At 50.6% G+C, this 19,396-nt stretch overlaps 5 protein-coding genes across 5 annotated transcripts; 3 read left to right on the top strand and 2 right to left on the bottom strand.

The window, feature by feature from the left end:
* Positions 1–1,486: 1,486 nt before the first annotated feature.
* PtA15_3A87 (uncharacterized protein) lies at positions 1,487–2,082 on the bottom strand (the record flags this gene model as incomplete). Its single annotated transcript, XM_053167891.1, has 2 exons — positions 1,487–1,686; positions 1,752–2,082. The coding sequence occupies 2 exons, from the start codon at positions 2,080–2,082 to the stop codon at positions 1,487–1,489; spliced, it is 531 nt and encodes a 176-aa protein (XP_053018278.1).
* Positions 2,083–2,462: 380 nt separating this feature from the next.
* On the bottom strand, positions 2,463–4,147 carry PtA15_3A86 (uncharacterized protein; the record flags this gene model as incomplete). The annotated part of the gene is made up of 5 exons (XM_053167880.1): positions 2,463–2,504; positions 2,593–2,740; positions 2,813–3,483; positions 3,548–3,761; positions 3,849–4,147. 5 exons carry the CDS (start codon positions 4,145–4,147, stop codon positions 2,463–2,465), a joined length of 1,374 nt encoding a protein of 457 aa, XP_053018277.1.
* A 1,466-nt stretch (positions 4,148–5,613) lies between these two features.
* On the top strand, positions 5,614–11,031 carry PtA15_3A85 (uncharacterized protein; the record flags this gene model as incomplete). Its single annotated transcript, XM_053167869.1, has 23 exons — positions 5,614–6,143; positions 6,244–6,409; positions 6,485–6,641; positions 6,709–6,778; positions 6,849–7,107; positions 7,169–7,314; positions 7,378–7,654; positions 7,723–7,844; positions 7,915–8,128; positions 8,193–8,333; positions 8,401–8,499; positions 8,586–8,769; positions 8,864–9,006; positions 9,082–9,154; positions 9,244–9,368; positions 9,430–9,580; positions 9,660–9,949; positions 10,018–10,095; positions 10,166–10,235; positions 10,326–10,456; positions 10,553–10,628; positions 10,708–10,868; positions 10,954–11,031. The coding sequence occupies 23 exons, from the start codon at positions 5,614–5,616 to the stop codon at positions 11,029–11,031; spliced, it is 3,741 nt and encodes a 1,246-aa protein (XP_053018276.1).
* Positions 11,032–11,808: 777 nt separating this feature from the next.
* On the top strand, positions 11,809–12,185 carry PtA15_3A84 (uncharacterized protein; the record flags this gene model as incomplete). Its single annotated transcript, XM_053167858.1, has 2 exons — positions 11,809–12,044; positions 12,161–12,185. The coding sequence occupies 2 exons, from the start codon at positions 11,809–11,811 to the stop codon at positions 12,183–12,185; spliced, it is 261 nt and encodes an 86-aa protein (XP_053018275.1).
* Positions 12,186–12,243: 58 nt separating this feature from the next.
* On the top strand, positions 12,244–13,774 carry PtA15_3A83 (uncharacterized protein; the record flags this gene model as incomplete). Its single annotated transcript, XM_053167847.1, has 7 exons — positions 12,244–12,286; positions 12,373–12,621; positions 12,706–12,814; positions 12,894–12,984; positions 13,083–13,124; positions 13,195–13,455; positions 13,526–13,774. The coding sequence occupies 7 exons, from the start codon at positions 12,244–12,246 to the stop codon at positions 13,772–13,774; spliced, it is 1,044 nt and encodes a 347-aa protein (XP_053018274.1).
* Between the last annotated feature and the right edge of the window lie 5,622 nt (positions 13,775–19,396).

Raw genomic sequence — 19,396 nt, 5'->3', positions numbered from 1 at the left:
TGAGTAATTTTCCCGATGAGGCCCCCAATTGTGAGCCTGTGTCTCTATAGTGACAGCAGGACACAAGAAAGAAGGGGGAAATATTTGGATTTCTTTGGATAAAGAAAATACAAATATAAGAGAGAGAGAGAAAGAGAGAGAGAAACTGAGCAGGATCAAGATAAGCAGATGTTCAAGATTATTCTGGTGGGAATGCACATCCACTGGCAATGCTACCTCTTCAGAAGAGTGCTGCCAAGCTGTGCTAGAGAGTGCTACAGCCTCCTCTCACCAAAGAAACATGGAGGGATCCTGGATTAGACAAGTTTAATCCAGCCACAATTCTTTAGCTTCCTTCTGGATAGTCAAGGTTCTTTAAAGGGAAACCTATGTGGTTTGTTTCTTACAAAAACCACAGAAAAAGAATGCAGTTATGAAGGGACATCCCTGTGATCAAGAATGAGGCAAAGGCCAGCAGAAAAGAGCAGATCAAGCAAGACACAGAGTTGTACCTCTGAGATAAACAAGGTTCAGTGAAAGAGGTTATGGGCGGGTTTGGGTTGGGTTTGGGTCAGCTTTTTCAAGAAATATCTAATGTCAGCCCGACCCGCCTGACCCGCGACCTAAACGGGTTGGGCGCGGGTAGCCCAGCGGGCTACCTGACCCGCCCGCTCCCGCAACCCCCGGTGAGGGGGTTGGCCGGGGTTAAGAGTCAAGAATCAAGTCTCTTAGCTGTACCATTGGCAACGGCGACCTGATCCACCGTGGATCTTGACCTCAACGTTAAGCGGCTTGACAAGATGGCACATTCAGACTCTCGGATGCGCCTCAGCAAGGAATCAGTCAAGGCATTAATTTGCACTCAAGACTGGATGCGTGCAAGCAAGATATATGAATAGTTTCCACTATTTAATTCCAAGTTTATTCTAAATTTTATATAAGGTATAAGGCACATTTTGGCGCATTAACCCCCCCCCCCCCCCCCCCCTGACGCCTTCTTGAAAAGAAATCCATATCTAATCTACTCAATCTTTGGCTGAGGCCCGCGGGCGACCGGCAGGCAACCCGCGGGCGACCCGCGGGCGACCGGCAGGCGACCCGCGGGCGACCCGCAGGCGACCCGCGGGCGACCCGCGGGCGACCCGCAGGCGACCCGCGGGCTGCCCGGCATTGAAGGCCTGCGGGCTGCCCGTGACCCGCCCGCAATCTAAACGGGTTCGGGGCAGGCGGCATTTCGAGAGAAATTGACCCGGCCCGACCCGCCCAATTACCCTGCGGCCCGCCTCGGGCGGCCCGCGGGCGGCCCGACCCCGCCCGATTGCCATGCCTAAGTGTACCGCACAGGCCACCCCACCCCCGTTCTCCGTTTGCTTTTGACACACTCTCTGGCGCTTGCATGGTTTTAACGGTTGCCAGGGGACCTTCTTTTTTATGAGCTTTGTAGTTTTTTTATCTTAATAGTTTACTTTTTTGCTTGGTGTGCATAACTTGCCTGAATCCGGCACGCTCATCGGTCACTTTCCCAAACCCATGCTCTCTTACATTCTTGTGAATCGGATACAATGGAAGTTTTCAAGCACGGCACCGTCCGAGAATGCAGGTTCGAGCGTAACAAGACAAGAAGGATGTGCAGCATTACAGTACAACATGCGAAAGGCGCCGGAGGACCTGCCATGAACGCATTACCAAACCATTGACCAGCAGCCGCTAACAGGAGGAGGGTTCAGACACTGATTTCATCTACTCCAGCTTCATGCCGTTTCCAAGCGCACCATTGCCGCCGCGCCAAGCACCATCACCCCCCACCAACGCTTCGCTCATGCGGGCACCAATGGTCGTCCGCTCCTGTCCGTCGCTCGACCGTGTGAAGAAGCAGACGGGCAACACTACAGATGTCCCGTCTCTGGCGCTCAGCGACCGACGAAAGTCCTTGCTTTGGAGCAGGATGGCCGATGGGCAGCGATGGGGGGAGCTAGGCCTTGCGTATGTATGGCTTGCAGCTCTGTTTGGGACACAGGGGATGTGCCGCTCGGTGCGTAGAGGCCATTGCTGGTGGGCCCGGCGACCACTCTGCTCGCCATCCAGACCGGCTTCGTGGCTCATCTTGTGATCGACAATCTGATCCTTTCGGAATGCTGCCAGGTCACGAATGCAGGTCTTGTTGCTTATTTACAAGGACAAAAAAACGTATTGAAAATACATACATGGGGTTGAAATGATGCAAGCAAAAAAAGTTGTATGTATACACAAACAAATTCAGTTAAAATATTATGTGTTTGACGAAAAAATAAAGGAAGAGATAGATGGGTAGTGAGAAGATCTAGGTATAACACTTTAGTCTTTTGGTGTCAGTACAAGGAGAAGAAAAGCGTACAGAAGTCTAGGTAAGAAGACAGCATTAAAAAAAAAGAAAAACGAGATCTAAGAGAGAAAATCAAAGTATACAAAGCAATGGTAAAGGGTATGTGTATGGGTTGGGAAGATCAGTCGAACATATCTGCCTCGAGGCCGTCAGCGAAGTCCAACTGCCGTGCGATAAAAAAAAAATAAGAAAGGTGGTCAACATAAGCTTGTAGTTGTGTTGATGTGTAGATGAGCAGGTGGAGTACGTACGAGCATGATGCTGTTCGGATGGCCGACGAAGACGATGGAGGTGAGGTTGAATTTGACGTCGAAGACCAGGCTGCGGTCGGTGCCTTTGCGGAAGTCGAGCAGGAGCTGGCCGGTGGCGAGGTCCCAGACCTTGATAGTTTTATCGTACCTAGAGGGAGACGAGATGAGCAAGATGTAGAGCAAGGTGATTTGGGAGTGGGGGGGGGGGGAGTGGACTCACGAGCCTGAGACGAGCCTGTTGTGGCGGAGGGAGAAGTCGAGGGAGCGGACGAGGCCGGAGTGGCCGAGGAGGGTGCGCAGACACTGGCCGGTGAGCAGGTTCCAGATCTTGATGGTCTCGTCGTTGGATCCGGTGATGATCTGGCGGAGATGCTCGACTAGTTTGAGGCAGGCGAGCCCGCGGAGATGGCCGTCGAAGGTGCGGATGAGCAGGCCGGAGTGGGTATCCCAGAGCTTCATGGACGAGTCCCCGGAGGCGGAGAGGAGGGCGTTCGAGAGGGGTGGTGAGGAGGGGGATGGATCGGGCTGGTTGAGGAGGGTGGCGAGGGGTTGGAGGGAGAGTTCGAGGGCGTTGACGGGGCCGGTGTGGCCGGTGATGGTGCGGAGGAGGGCGCCATCGGGCCTGTTCCAGATCTTGATGGTGGTGTCCTTGGAGCAGCTGACGAAGACGGTGCTGGTGAGGCCGAGGTCGAGGACGCCGGAGCGGTGGCCGACGAGCTCGCGGACGACGGTCCAGCTGGCCCTGTCCCACACGAACACGCTGCTGTCGGAGGAGCCCGAGAGGAGGAGCTCGGCGTCGAAGCGGACACAGAGGACGCTGCCCTTGTGGCCCAGCAGGGTGCGCTGACACTCCCTGGAGCGACTGTCCCAGACCTTGATGGTGCGGTCCCTCTGCATAGAAGATGGGGATGTCAGTGAGAAAACAGCTCAGGGGGGATGTGTGATGGGCACTGACAGATCCGGTGATGATCTGCTGGTCGTGCATCTGCAGACAGTAGACCGAGTCCTTGTGTCCCTTGAGTTTCTTGGAGAGCTGGCTGCCGTGCCTCCAGCGGCGGTCGATGATGTAGCGGTCGCGGAAGAGCTTGAGCCAGTTGAGCTGGGGCGCCGCTTCGCTGGTGGCCGTCCAGTGCGGGGTGGGCTGGGCGAGTCCGATGAGCTGGCTGAGTCTGCGGGGGATCGGGGGCTGGTGGTGGTGGTGGTTGTTGTTGGTGGTGGTGGTGGTGATGGTCCATGTGGGCTGGCTGAGGAAGGACTGTTTCCAGATCAGACTGTCTTCGGCGAGTCTCTGCCAGCTCTTGGAGACTGCTCTGGCGCTGAGCAGGTGGCGGGGGTCGTTGTGCTGGGCGAGCTTGAGGAGGATGTAGAGTGCGAGTTCGATGGGCAGCCGGCTGAGGAAGTCGAGCTGTTTGTCTGGTTCCTCCTGGTGGTCGTGGCCCGCTGGGGGCTGGCTCGTGCTGGGCTGTTTCTTCCTGGCGAGGGGCTGCTGGGCGTAGCAGGCCTCGTCGACTTCGGGCTGGCTGGGCGCAAGCTGGAGCGATCGGCTTCTTCTCATCGTGGGCGGGGGGGGGGGGGAGGGAGGGCACAGGGCAGGGCAGGGCAAGGAGAGGGCAGAGTGCGCTGGATAAATACACGACACTTCCACCCCCATCGCCACAGCAACAACACCCATACCAACCAACCAACCAAGCATGGGCTTCGACCCCACTCACTATCTCAGCACCCACGGCTGGAAGGGCCCTGGAAACGGACTCACCCCATCCAGCCGAGCCAAGCCGATCACCGCCCTCCAGAAGAAGAACCACTTCGGCATCGGCAAGGAGCGCGAGACCAGCCACCCCTGGTGGGACGACCTCTTCAGCCAGATCGCAACCAAGCTCGACAAGCCAAAACAAGCAACACCACCAGCACCAGCATCAGTTGAGCACTTCTCACACTCACCCACCAACTCTGCTGATCTGATTCTCGGTGGGGCAGGCTTTGAATCTCCAGGCGATCCAGCGCGCAAAACAGAACGCTGGCAAGGCCGAGCTCTATCGGCGATTCCTGAGGGGGAAGACGATCGAAGGCACGATCCCAGACGACGACCCCCCCAAAGAACAGGAACTGGAAATCGAACGATCTCACAACCAGCAATCGGCTAGCAAGCTGGGGCTGAAATCGGACGATCCATCCCCAGAAGACGAAACGAACCCAGATCAAAAGAAGAAGAAGAAGAAGAGCAATCCCTCGGCGGCTGAAGATGAACGGAAACCGAGTAGGAAGAAGAGCGACCCATCATCCGAAAATGATGAAGTGAAATCGACGAAGAAAAGAGACCGCTCAGCCGAGCAACCCACGAGCGAGCCAACTACTCCTGATTCAAAAAAGAGGAAGAAGAACAAAGAACGAGCGGAACCGACATGCACACCGAGCAAGAAGCAGAAAACGAAGAAGGCATCACAAACAACGCTCGACCGCGATACTCCTGATGATCCCAAAATGGGCACGACAGACTCAGCCGATTCAACAAAGATCAAGCAGAAGAAGAAGAAGAAGAAGAAAAAGAGAGAGGCTGCCCAGGCCAACTCACTCTGAGATGTCTCTGTTTGTTCCCACAAACAAATTGTTTACATGTCTTGCTTTAACTGCACTCTCAATATGTCTTCTTACTGGCCTCAATCTATGCCGCCCTTTTCTCAGCTAGATCAACACTCCATAGCTGTTCGAGAGGGGGAAGTTCACAAACACTGCCCATCGATCTAGCCCCATGTACGCTCGTGCACAGTTGCAGCATATCTTACAACATGTCCTCTTGCCAGGATCCTATCGCTTCTAGGAGGAAAGCTTATCAACCCTTTCCCAGAATTAAACGGGGCCATTTTGCCATAGTTCTGCTATGTATGTACATGAGTCACCTCGTTTTGCTTGTTTTCTTTTCCTGGCAACCTTTTTTATGAGCACACAGAACATTCACATGAGGGATTTGGTTGGTTGGTGGCGAAAATTTGATTTGGAAGAACCCGGAAGACCGGGGAAGCCATGGGTGACATCCCTGGAACACCCCCCCCCGAACAGGCCACACCCATTGTTCCCTACAAACGCGCGGCGGATATTCATGAGTCTGAAAGGGCGAAAACTTTCGACGCGGTCCACAGGAGAGAGCACTTCATCACCCACACCATGTCCTCCAAACGAAAGTCGCGTCACATCCAGTCTCCGGAAACTGAGGATTCTGAAGAACAATCACCAACAGCCCGGCACCAGCGACGCAGATCCACCGTCCGACCCCCCACCACCACCAACGGATTCGGGCACCCATCCCAGGAGGACCAACTACTATCCCCCACCGAGGACGGCGACAGCCCGGTACCACAGCCGCAAAAATCAAAGAAGAGGAAGAACGAAAACGGATCATCAAGCACCACCCACCAACGATCTATGGAACGTACTCTCTCCCAACGAGCGGAGACTGTCGATCTGAGCGACGAGGATGAACGAGCACCCCCTGCGACTGGCCAGCAAACTAGTAGTAGTCTGGCCATCTCCAAAGGTGTACGAGATAGCCATGGGCGAGTCAATTCATTCCAACAAGACAAAAAAGAAAAAGAAAAAAGAAAAAAGAAAAAAGAAAAAAGAAAAACTAAACCTGTTCCCTCAACCTGTATATAGCTACTTGCCCGGATCGATTGTTCGAGTGGCCTTGAAGAACTTTGTCACCTACTCAAGCGTAGAGTTCTCGCCGGGGCCTTACCTCAACATGATCATCGGGCCCAACGGAACTGGGAAAAGTACCCTGGTTTGCGCCATCGTGCTTGGCCTAGGTTTTGCTCCGAGCGTCAGTAGAGATAAAATAAAATAAAAAATCCAGTGGACCATACTACACACGTATACTCATAGGCTATGTCCACAGGTTTTAGACAGGGCATCGGAACTCAAGATGTTCGTCAAGGCAGGCACCGAAGAAGGATCGGTCGAAATCGAATTAAAAGGTCACCCTGGAAAGGGCAATTACACCATCAAGCTCAACATGATCCTCGCCAACAACAGTCGAGTCTTTGAAGTCAACGGTACGCCCAATCAACCGCTCCTCATTTGGAATTTGAAAGAGCTCAGCCATACTTCTCTCCTGCTTAGGCAAAAGAACACCAATCGCTCAAGTACAAGATCTTGTCAGATCATTCAACATCCAGGCTAACAATTTATGGTACGTCTGACTCGAAAAATAAAGTATGAAGGAGTCGTCGATTTGATTCCCTGTTACTCTCATCACACAGCTGCTTCTTGCCCCAGGAGAAGGTCTCCAAATTCGCCGAAATGAAAGAGCCCGAGCTGCTGAGAGAAACGCAGAAGGTTGCAGGCCATCCCAAGCTATTCGAATGGCATGAGCTGCTGATCGAAGACGGCAAAACCAAGATTGCTGTCGATGCTAAGCTGGCGACTGCCCACAGAGCTTTCAAAGAGACTGAGAAGGCAGTCGAGAACCTAAGCGTCGAAGTCGAACGGTTCCACGAAAGGCAGAAAATAGAGCAACAGGTCTATGCTCTCCCACCTCTCAGCCATCAGAATACTGACGAATTTTGTTTTCCTTGTCTAGATCGACGCCCACCAACTTGCCTTGGAACAAAACAAGTACTTGCGACAAAAGCTGCGACACGATACCGCCAAAGCGCAAGTCGTCGAAGCCAAAGCTGCGATTACCAGTCTCGAGGAGGAGAATGCACCGCTGAATGATCAGAAGAAGTATGGCCTTCAAACTAGAAAAACTTCTCTCAACTAACACCTGCTGATTGATCTGATGATCAGGTACTTCAAGCTACTCGCAGATCAATTCGAAGCGTGCAAGAAAAAGATCTCATCAGCCTCTGCCAAGTGTAAAACGGCCATCACCAGATTAGAGCCCTCTTTTAAGTCGACTAAGGCGAAGCTGGAAGAATGCTCTGAAACGTTGGTTACTCTGAGAGACGAAGAAAAGAGACGAACGGAGACGATACAAAAGTTACAAGCGGAAGTTAAAGCGTTAGCTGAGAAGATTAAAGATCCTGTGGAAGAACCGGATCGTGGGCCCTTCCAGGAGGAAATGGTACGTCCCCATATATAACTCTCCCCTCCCAACAGACCATGTGCTCGCTGATACCTTGTCACCTTTAGCAATCGTTATCAACTCGTATCCGTCAAATTTCGAATGAGATCATCAACTTTCAAAACCAGCAGAAAGAAGCCTACGACGAGCGAGGCAGGTTACATGCACAGCAAAGTGCAATCCAGCGAGAGTCAGTTCGGATCATCGAAAGATTTCCTACATAATCGATGGTGCTGATCAATTTCTGTTCACGGTCTTAGCATAACCAAATTAGAGAGCGTTTCGGGCAGGAAAGAGGAAGATCTCAACCGTCATGGCCCTAATATTTACAAAGCGCTCCTGATCATGCGAACAATGAAGGCTGAAGACCGATTTCGTGGAAAGGTATTCGAACCCGTTCGGCTCGAAGTATCCCCCAAACATCCGTCATTTGATCGGGCGGTCGAGGCCTGCTTGCCCAGGGACTTGTTGAATGTCAGTATATGAGGATTGAGCTCGTGCTCCGATGATTCTCTTACCCATCTTTTCGTTTGCTTAGACGTTCATCTTCACCGACCCGCATGATTACGAATTGATGGCAGAGCGATGCAACGATCAAGAAAAGCTCCGTGTCAATCTGGCATGTATGAGCCCGGGTGACTGTCTATCGAATTATCAGCACCCAATTCCTGTAGAGACAGTACGTCGTCGAAAGCAATCTGCGCTTCCATCCCGTTTACTCACACCTCTCTCATCGTATTCCGTAGCTCAAACAAATGGGCCTTGACGACTATGTGATCAATCTCATCAATGGTCCCGATGAAGTACTCGCTCACATTTGCAATCAAAGTCGACTCCACATGGTGGTAAGTGTCTCATTCATTAGAACATTTCCCAGATGCCCGCCCTAAAGCATCCCCCTGATCCCGTTCTTCCCTCCCCCTCTCTCTAGCCTATAGCACACAATCCTCGCACCCAGCTAGATGAAACTAGATTTCATGACCGAAATTTTCCAATTAAACGTTGGATTCAGGGTACCACTCTTTTCAACATCAGTTATTCATCCTATGGATCTCGAGAAATGATCGTCAGATCTTCGGAGCTCTACCCCCCCAAGATCCTCAACGTTGCAGGCGGTACGTTGCACCGTTTTGGCTAGACACGTTCACACTTTTTCGTGACTGTTGACTAAACGAACTCACCTCAATCCCGCTTCTCGCTGAACAACAGTGGATCTTGGCGTTGTCCGAGAAAAGAAGGCTGCCCTTCAAACTGTCCTTGATGCTGCGGCTGAAAAGGAAGAAGCGGTCGCCAAGCTCAGAGCCGACGAATCGGCTCTCAGAAACGAGCACGATTCCTTGATGAAGCGGAAGGTAGAGGCGTTCTCATTTTTTTTCTAATGTGAATACCTCCAAGCTGATTCATGCTTCTAACATTTGATTGTGTAGAAGGAAGTCGAAGCCGCCTGGACCGAGGCGAAAGCTCCGTATCACGAGTTTATCAAACACGCCATGGCCCACAGTGGGTCACACCCGGCCCTTCCTTGTACTCCCTTGACAATCTCTACCTCGTTATTCATTGCTGCGTGCGCGTTATTCATTTGTCTCCAGAAAACAAGGTCGCTTCGCTTGCAAAAGAGAACGCCAAGCCGACGATGGACCAAGAGCGCGGAAGGCGAAAGGCTGCCCTCTTGGAAGCTTCCAAGGCCCATGTGGCAGTCGTTGTGAAGATGAAAGTGAGTCATTCGCCCTTTCTGTGTGCTGCTCTATCTCGCTGACATTGCCCTTACTGTCCAGAACCTGACTAGCCAAATGTCGCGTTTCAGCACCACTCTTGTCACGCTGAATCTACGGATACATCAACACGCCACAGACCAAAAGGCGTTTGAGGAATTGTTCAAAAGCAGGAATTCGGATCTGTTGGAGGCCAAGGCGACCTATGAGCAGAGTAAGAAACTTTCGTCGGAAACCGACCTCGTTAGTTCAATGAATCACTTTAACTCTTGACGATGATTGTGATATGACAGATGAAGCGAACTTGAAAGAACTGTTCAAGCAAGCCAAAGATACTGCCAAAGAACTGCGCAAGACAATCGAATCATCTCCCCAAATCGTCCAGGACATTCTAACGGGTATGAACGGCCCCCTGACCCAAGAAAGAGAGGAGTGGCAAGAGGCAGGGATGGAGGGCGAAGAACTGTTGGATAAACAACGCGAAGAAATTAAGAAACGAATCTCTGCTGCTCAGATGGAGCTCGAAGGCATTCACCCAGTCGATGCCGCCACCGTCGATCGTTACAACCGTTACGCTGCAACTGTAAGCTTCACCCCGTCCCCTTTCGTCGCTTCTTAATTAACATTCTCCTTCCCCGTATACTCGTGTAGCTGGAAAGGGAGAAAACCGAATTAGAAGGCCTCGAGAAGGAAGCCAAAAATTGCCACAAACAGATCACGAAGACCTATGTTTGTGTGGTCCACTGCCCATCTGTCTATCCAGCGTCCTCTCACCCTCCGCGCGTCCACTTTTGTTTAGGACTTGTGGCGCCCCCGGCTGGACGAGCTGATCAGCAACATTGACGAGAAATTCGATACGGCCTTCAAGAGTATGCCCAACAACCATCTATTTTTCATGACAAGAACCAGAATGACCCCTTTTGACGTCCGACTGATGTCCACTACTCTCTATGTAATAGAAATGGGATGTTTGGGTCATATCGTGATTGTGGAGGACCCTGATTACGAGAAATGGGGCATCGAGATCCAGGTCTCTTTCCGGGACAACGAACCATTGGTCAGGCTAGACCCGCACAGACAATCGGGCGGTGTAAGTTCCTTCCCTGCTCATCGTCTAGCCACAGGCACACACACACACACGACAAAGTTAACGCTCGTTTATATGTATATGCGGCTGTGGTTCTAGGAACGCTCGTTGTCCACAATAATGTATTTGATGTCGTTGACCGAGCTCAGCAAGTCGCCATTCTCACTCGTCGATGGTAAGCAAGGCCAACTGACTCTCCCTGGCCTTCCAAAAGCCACTTGAAATATACTCCGACTGATCATGTGTGATTACAGAGATCAACCAAGGCATGGACCGCCGATCCGAGCGGCTCGTCCACGACCAGCTCGTCAACATCACCTGCCGGGAATCGGCCTCGCAGTATTTCCTGATCACGCCCAAGCTACTCTTCGGCCTGACATACCACCCGCTGATGCGCGTCTTGTGTGTCAATAACGTCAGTCCCCTCCTCCCCTTCCATTCTTCTCTTCGCGATGGATGTTGACCCGGTCGGCGGTGTTTGTGGCTATACAATCTTGTAGGGTGATTGGATCCCCGCGGCCTTCAAGTTCGGGTATTGGTTGGATAAGGCTAAGGCTCACCGAGTCCTTGCCCACTAGCCTCAACAGACTCACCCGATTCCCATCTCCCTCCGGCTTACTTTTTCCCTCTCGCTTCTTCTGACATCCCTCTCCGCAACCTTCACCTCTCTCTCTCTCCATCTGCGTTTTTCCTCTCCTGGGACCCGTCTCCACTTGCCTCGCTTACCACTCCAGAACGAAAAAATCAGCCAACACAGATAGATATTAACCGATTCCCAAAACCAACGGAGGACTGCCTTTCCACGAATTAATCCATGCTGATCTGCGTTTTTCGTCTTTGTATTATCTACCGAATGCTTATCGTTTCGAGACCGTGTCCGAGTCGCCCATCCCGTATACACGCCCAGAGTCGTTCCTCTCACCTCTCCTCAAAGACAAACATAAAAAGAAAGACAACTTTCCCTCTCTTACACCGGACTGCGCGACGCCTCTACCTTGGTGCTCTCTTCCTCCTCCCCTTTTGTTTTCTACATATGTATACTGGCTGTCATTTTTTGTACATACGTCCGCTTGTGGGCTCGGTCTGGGTCTGAATACATGTCTGTTTTGGGCGCAAGGAGGCCCGGTTCTCTGTGTGGTCATCAAGATCTGAGCCAGAGTTGCAAGAGGCTATTTGCATAGACTGTCTTGGATGGCGGTGCTTGCGCGCCTGGCGTGGGACGCGAATTGGGATGAAACCTAAATATATCGGGCGGAGTGTTGCGGTATTGGTGATAGTCGGTTGTGGGCCGCAGCGCTCCCGGGAGTGATGAGGCGTGAAACGGATGTGAGATGGTTGGGAAGCTGTGACAGTGGATGGAGAGCGGGAGTGACATCCCCTGGACAGGCCCGCCCTGGGGAGGGGTTGGCTGGGCCGGGCAGCAGGCAACGGTCAACGGCACCGATCGAGCCAGTCGAGACACTCCCCTGCTATCAACCGAGCAAAAGGTCAGTCAACCTCCCAAGCCTCCATCCCCGGAGAAACACTACTGGGATCCTCAACCTACTCTGCCTTCCGTCCCCCATAACCAGGACGTTGCCAACAACGAGTGGTGAGTGCTTCAGCCTCCACCCTCTTGCCCAGAATGATGCCCATCGCTCGTGTCCATCCAGAGCCATATCATCGGAAGCCCAATTGCCTAATACTGACACTGTTTCTTGTCTCTAGGTCTGCGGTTTGTGTGCTGCTTTAACCAGTAAAAAGCAGCTCAAGCTTCCTTCTCCCCTCACCCCTGCCCCCCTCCCACCTCGATGTCTACAATCAGTTCCAACCCTTTTGCTCTTCTGAGCGGTGGTAAGTTGACCCTCTGTCATCTTGTTTTCGAGCCGCCGATCACTGATTTTCTCATGATCGCCCGCCGTTCGTGCGATCGTCTTCAGGTGATTCGGACGACGAAGGCGGTGCCACCCGATCGGCTGCCGTCAAATCAACCAAAGCCCCCGTCGCGGTTGCCCCTCAACCCAAGAAGACGATCCCTGGACAGCAGGCGAAGCGGGACCGTGGTGATTACCCATCCCGTGGTGCGCCCCGCAAGGTTTACGGCGGCCAATCCGCCGGCGCTGATACCGAAGTCATCGGCTCTAAACCTGCCGGACAAACCGAGCAAGGACGCGATGACCGAGCTGAGCGTTAGTCTACACCCCCCTACGCTCCCGTACCCTGCCTGAGCTCTCCCGCTGAATGCTCTGCGATCGCCCCTCCCTTCTACACAGGTCGTGGTGGTGCCCGTGGAGGACGTGGGACCAGAGGCCGCGGTGCGGCCCGTGGCCGTGGTAACGGACGTGAAGAACGCCCCGACCGCCACAGCGCAACTGGCACACAGTGAGCGTCTCTTCATGCCCCACTCGAGCTCTCTCGACGGGAATCAACTTGCTCACATGATACTACCACCTTTCTGCAGCGATACCGACAGGAAAGTCGCTTCTGGATGGGGTGCCGAAGAAGGCAAACAAGAGCTGCAAGCCGAGACCGAAGGCTTTGGGGATGCCAAGGTACATGCGCTTGTTTTCTACGGAGTCCTTTGTGTCACCGCGACTGCAGGCCGCCTCCTCAAATCACTCAGCCTGCTTGATCCCCTGCGTCTACACAGGCTGCCTTGACCCCTGGTGACGCTGACGAAGGATGGGGTGCTGTAAGTATATCTTTGATTTCGACCCTCCTGTGTTCACATACCAACCTTCTTGGGATCATCTCTGCGGAAGGCCGCGGCCGATGACGCTGCCCCAGCCACCAACGGTCACGCCAAAAACGGCGATGGGGCCGACTTCAGAGAGGAAGAGGAGGAAGACAAGACGAAGACCTTTGAGGAGTACCTGGCCGAAAAGGCTAGCGCCGCCAACGCCCTCCCCAGCTTGAAGAAGGACGTCCGAAAGCCCAACGAAGGTGCCGACGACTCGCAGTGGAAGGACGCTGTCAAGTTCGTCAAGGGCGAAGAAGAGGAAGAAGTCTTCTTCCAACCCAAGGTAACATTTGCACGTGTTCAGATCCCCTCGTTTGCGACCTATGCACTAAGACCCGCCCGATCGCTCACAGGAAAAAAAGACTACCCAAACCACCAAAAAGGTTAAGGAGAAGACTTTCATCGAAGTCGAGCCGCTAGGCTACCGCCCGTCCCGAGCTGGAGGTGAGCGTGGAGGACGAGGCCGAGGTCGCGGCCGAGGTGATCGGGATGGTGAGCGTCGCGAGTTCAATGGCGACCGTGGGGCTCCCCGAGGACGTGGTGGCCGAGGCGCCAAGGAACTCAACACCGAAGACGCCAATGCCTTCCCCAGTCTCTCATAATCATCACACCCAGCTGTCGTGCTTGTTTGTTGACCTTCGAGTACAGACGCTCTACCATTCCCCCACCCCCCTTCTCTCTATGAAATGCCTGCGTTGAAAGATGTGCCAGTAATTTTTATCAATGCCCTGCGCTCCCAAAAATTCTGTCCCCATCCTTATCTACCCATGTTTATCGACCCACTTGCCGTCCCCCTTTTTTGCCCGCCTTTTCTCTTTGTTGCTCTCTTTTTGTTCCCCTTTCTTTTTGCAACGCGCCCGTCTTTCTTATTGGGATCCCATCGAACTGAACGCAAGCGTACCCTCCTCGGGGGAGCGTAGCGACCTCCGAAGGAGGGACTTGCCTCTAAAGTCGCAATGCATGTCTCGCCCTGCAGGATCGAGACAAATGGCAGGGAGGATCCTACGCTCCCCCATTTTCCCCAATACCTCCCTGTTTCCTCTTGATTCATCCCGCGCCCTTTGCGCCATTGGAATGGCAAGCTTCTTAGCTTATTTTTGCCCACTTCAAACTCCCCCATATCCATCCCCCCTGGCAAGAAACATCCTGTAAATTTTTTTTACATGGCAGATTTATGCGACCAATCCCCCCCTTTGAGACCACGCGGGCTCAGGGAATTTCAAAATTTGAGCCCAAAAATGGCTGGATCACCACTCCAGAACCACTTCAGGGCAGGAGGAGTGGGCTAGTAATCATGGGGGCCAGTTGGGTAAAAAAATGGTGGAATGGAAGCTGAGATTGCAGGCTACAACAAACTTAACCCAAGTCCCTTGCTGCTGCGGGCGTCTGGTCTTGCAAAGCAAGCCTCCGATAGCCCTCGGCAGGAGGGACTTGCGCCTTATCGACCCGTTTTGCGGGGGCTAGATTTTAAATTTAGGTGGCAGGAATTTTCAAACCTTTAGGCTTTATAATTCCTTGCTTCCGTAACATTTTGTGGAATAAATTACCTTGGGTGATAGCCCTGCTTCTTGCCATCCTCTCCACCAAAACTGTGCTCAATCATGATGATCCTTCCTCTCCAAACAAATTTGCCCATTAAATACAAACTTGAAGTCCATCGGACTTTGTTTACAGAGGGGGTCCGTGAATATCTAAGCATGTCCAAGCGCACAAGCACATATACATAACCGTCATCTTGCAATCTAAACGTGAAACCAAGATCACATAACTCTGAGGATCTGTGCGCTGCGGAAATGAAAGAAACTACAGAATTGGCTAAGATTCTTGGTGACTCTATAAATTGCATTTTTCTTATTTTAATTCTAGTAAAGTACTGGTATGGAAAAAGATAGAAAAAAAAAATACCAAAATTTTGCTCAGCATGTTGGGTCTTGAAGGAAGTAAAATAGTAGCAACATTTGAGCGATATGTGATCTGTGGAATTAAAAAAGGAAAAGTGGTGTGAAAATTTCATTCTAGCCACACAAGCTTGGGTCAATATGGTGTAAGTCCCTCCTGACGGAGGCTTGCTTTGCGAGTTCAGCCTACCCCCCGCCCGAAGTCTTGAGGGACTTTATTAAGTTCAAGGCTAGAAGTCTGTCTACTCAGATCTTTTTTGAACTAAAAACTACATTTTTAAAAACATTTTGATAAGAAAATAGGTGTTTTTTTGCCAGAAATTCTTGAGTCTGTAGGCCCAATGGTGTGACTTGAGAGATAAGCCTCTCCTTTGGAGGCGCTTTGCGCCTTCTCGGAGAGATTTAGTTAAGCTTGGGATCCCATGCTGTGTTGTCCTAGATGCTCAGCCGGCCATGTGGTCTCTCACCCTGCCCGCAGTACCTCACCTCTGTCATAGTTGGGGATCAGCCTTCAGGTGAACTTTGGCGCCACAAATGCCGGCTGCTCCTTCCAGCCTCACCTGCAGCACACATTTATCTTTGAAAGCTACACACAGTGGGTGACTTCCCGTTGATTCTGGGGGCCTCCCAGATATCACTGTAGAGAAATTACACAAGGGTTCCATTGCAACTCCAAAATCTTATCCTCTCCTGGATGGACTTCACAAGGAGAAATCACTGAGGGAAAATGGTAGGCCTCAGCCAGCCTCCCTCTCAAACGGAGGGTCCGGTGTGGTGCTCCATTGGCGTGACAATGCCAAAAGGACATTGCAGAGGTATTGAGACAGCATAGATACAGCTATCATTCATTATAAGAGGAGGAAGTTATATATAATACAAGCAGTGTATGTGTTGATGGGAGGAATGGATTCATTACAGATACAGACAGATGGATGAGGGATAGTGTTAGCACGGACGGAACGGCAGACTAGGATCATGTAGGATGGACGGCGTGATCAGGGATGGAATGGAGGACCATGACTAGGTAGGATGGCAGGGAGGTGGAAGGATGTTATCAATAGAAGAGGTGGAAGGTATTGGGAGCACATGTCTCAACCAGGAATGGAAGGGAGGATGGTGTGGTGTATCAAGTAAGGCAGTGTTATAAGGGTATATTACTTGTGTAAGGGTATATTATCTTTATAAGGGTGGTATATTACTTTATAAGGGTCTAGGATTCAGTATGATGGGATATGGATGTAAGTATTAATTAGGGAGGAGGAAGAAGGAAGGATGGAGCAAGGTGGGAGGAGAGGCTTTGACCCCCAATATTCTGGATGGAAGAAGGCAACAGCTGGACATGCAGGCATATGGTAGGTTACAGAAGGTTGTTTGGGTCACCTAGCAACACATGATATCATGCAGTGCAGCATATGCAGGCAGATAAGGTGTTCAAGGAGCCTGCCTGCAGAATCAATTACATCATTCTTTGGCAGGCAGTGCAACACATGCATATATTGCTGTGCAACTGATATCCCCTCCTGCAGAATCCATTACCTAATTGTTTGGCAGGCAGTGCAACACATGCATATCTTGCTGTGCAACTGATATCCCCTGCAGAAAATAGCCCTCACAAGGAGTTCCCCTGGAGCTAAATTCCCTCACCCTTCAATATATAAGGAGGCCTCTTTCCCCCCCTCATCAGATCTTTTCCCCATCAGCCTACAGAGGTTTGGTCACAGTGGTTAGTTTAGTTACAGTGGTAGTTTAGTGGTATTTTAGTGGTAGTGGTAGTGGTAGTGGTAGTGTTAAGTTTGAGTCAGTAGTAGTAGTAGTAGTCAGAAGCTCTAGTAGTAATTAAAGTGCCTTATCAAGAGATTGTTAAGGAAGAGATTATTACCAACTTCATCAACAACAATTATAACAAGTAGTAGTAGTGTAGTAGCAACCAGGAGCTCTAGTATTGATTAAAGTGCCTTATCAAGAGATTGCTTAAGGAAGAGATCATTACCAACCTTCTCATCAACAACCCAACATCAACAACAATTGTATTTTACATAATTGATCCCACTGGATTACATTATCCCTCCAGCATCAGAAGTTGTAACAGATCTGCAAGAATAGTGATTTGAGGAATCTAGGTCTGATAGAGATTACTATACAAAAGTAAGATCTATCTTGGAATCAGCCACATCTTTATAAATATTGATTACAAGACTCTTAGTTATTTGCATAGTACCATTAGAGGGGCAGGTCTTTCAAACCACCCGTAAGTTGTAATAGCCTTTCAACCTATTAGCAATTTATTTCCCCCTCAGAGGATATTTTCACCAAATAAACATTTAAGTGTCCCACAAGAGTCCCTACACCGGGGGACCCTGCCCGGAGGGCTCTCCGTAGGACTCCTATGGAGAGCCCCTTGGCTGCTGTCATGGATGCCGTGGTTACTGATGAGTTGGCCAACTATCTTGGCGGTAAATATAAATATCTTCCCTCCCAGGCAGACCAGTGCCTTGTATGGTGGAAAGTAAGTAGTTCTCAATGTTTTAGACAAGTTGATTCAGATTTCTAGATTTGTAACTAATGATCTTGTGATTCTTATCTCTATCTCTTTATCCCAGGAACACCACAAAGAGTTTCCCATACTGGCCTCCTTTGCCAAGGATTGCCTAGCTTGCTTGGCAACATCAGCAAGCGTGGAACTGTGCTTCTCCGCGGCGGTAAATGTTTGTGGACAAGATTGAGGGGGTTTATCCCTCAGAACGATTGAGAGATCAGTGAGTGTTCATTAATGGTTGCGGCAGGGATTTGAGGCGGATGGCAACTTTGAAACAGCTCAAGGGATTGTGTCTCAAGAATTGGCCAGCTTGGAAGAGGATAAAACCAAGGCAGCTACTGCCAAAGGTTGTTTTTTGTTGTTTTAATTTATCTTGCTTTATTTTTCTAGTGATCATGTCTTTTTCTCCTGGCCTTCCTTCCCCTTCCCCTTGCCTAGAAATGCAAAAAAATAATTGTAAAGAGAATACAAGCAATACTGTATCTGACTTGTATTGCATGTAGAATGCAATACAAATGTATTCTAATCTCTGTGTCTGCAAAATAAATACACTGTATTCATGGTGTACTGCAAATCTGATGCTATACCAAATATTCATGGACTCATGTATTCAAAAAATTGCTAGACACGGTATATGCCAATACAAATACATGTATAGCACTTTTTACACCATTGGTAGGAGAGGCTTATGCATAATGTCTGAAAGCTGGCAGACAAAAGAAGATCCCAAAAGCACAAAAAAACCATTTAAAAATCAACAAAACTACTTAACACAAGTCTGGTGGGAGGCTCGCTGTGGCTGGCCGCGAAACGGCCCCTCCCGCAGGGAGAGACTTGCATATTATCCCCCAATTTTATAGGGGAGCAGAAAGTACCAAATGGCCGTAAGGTTTTTTAACTTTATAATGGCTCCGCCCCCAGCACCTCAGGACCTTGATGACCCATTTTTGTGAGATTATGGTCTCAGGGGACCGGCATTCTTCTCATAAATTGAGAAGAATGCCGCGAGCCAAAACAGCTGCGGAAGATGGTAAGCAAAGCAAACCCTTCCGCAGTCCAAGCGCAGAGCGGCTGATGTTGGAAAAACTCTGTTTACACCTCTGGTGCTTACAGGTCCAACGGAAGCAAGCGGCAAGACTCGGCTTGAGGAAAATCCCGACCAAAATTCATTATCTGAAAGGATCACCACAAGCACCAAAGGTAAGCGGTGGGATCAATACTGGAAGATAGAGATAATGCTGGAGCTAATGCACTGCTCACTTTCTGCTACACAAAGTCGACGCAAAAGAAATCAAAACCACCAATTCCTCTCGAAGAGAAGGAGAAACAATTGGTGAGTTACTGAACTACAAAGCTAAAGCAAAGGGAAACAAAAGACTAATAAGCAAACGCGGCTGCTAAAACTTCAGATAACGTCGCGAGTTTACTACGTCGTTTCTCCGAAGCTTGAAACAGCGGGATAGCGTTGTGGTGTGCTGTGCCTGTTGCAATGCCAAAAGGACATATGCAAAGGTATTGGGATAGTACAGTTACATACAGGTGGAACCCATTACAAGAGGAGGAGATAATCTTACACAACAGTTACAACATTTACATACATACACCCTTTGGTCACCGCAGCGGATTGGACGGAAGAATACACGATGTGGATACAAGGACGAGGGAGGAGGAAGGAAGGAGGACCAGTTACAACATTTACATACATACACCCTTTGGTCACCGCGGCAGATTGGACGGAAGAATACACGACGTGGACACGAGGACAAGGGAGGAGGAAGGAAGGAGGACCA

This window comes from Puccinia triticina, chromosome 3A, assembly GCF_026914185.1.
Source record: "Puccinia triticina chromosome 3A, complete sequence".
Lineage (NCBI taxonomy): Eukaryota > Fungi > Basidiomycota > Pucciniomycetes > Pucciniales > Pucciniaceae > Puccinia > Puccinia triticina.
This window is presented reverse-complemented; position numbering and strand designations above follow the sequence as displayed.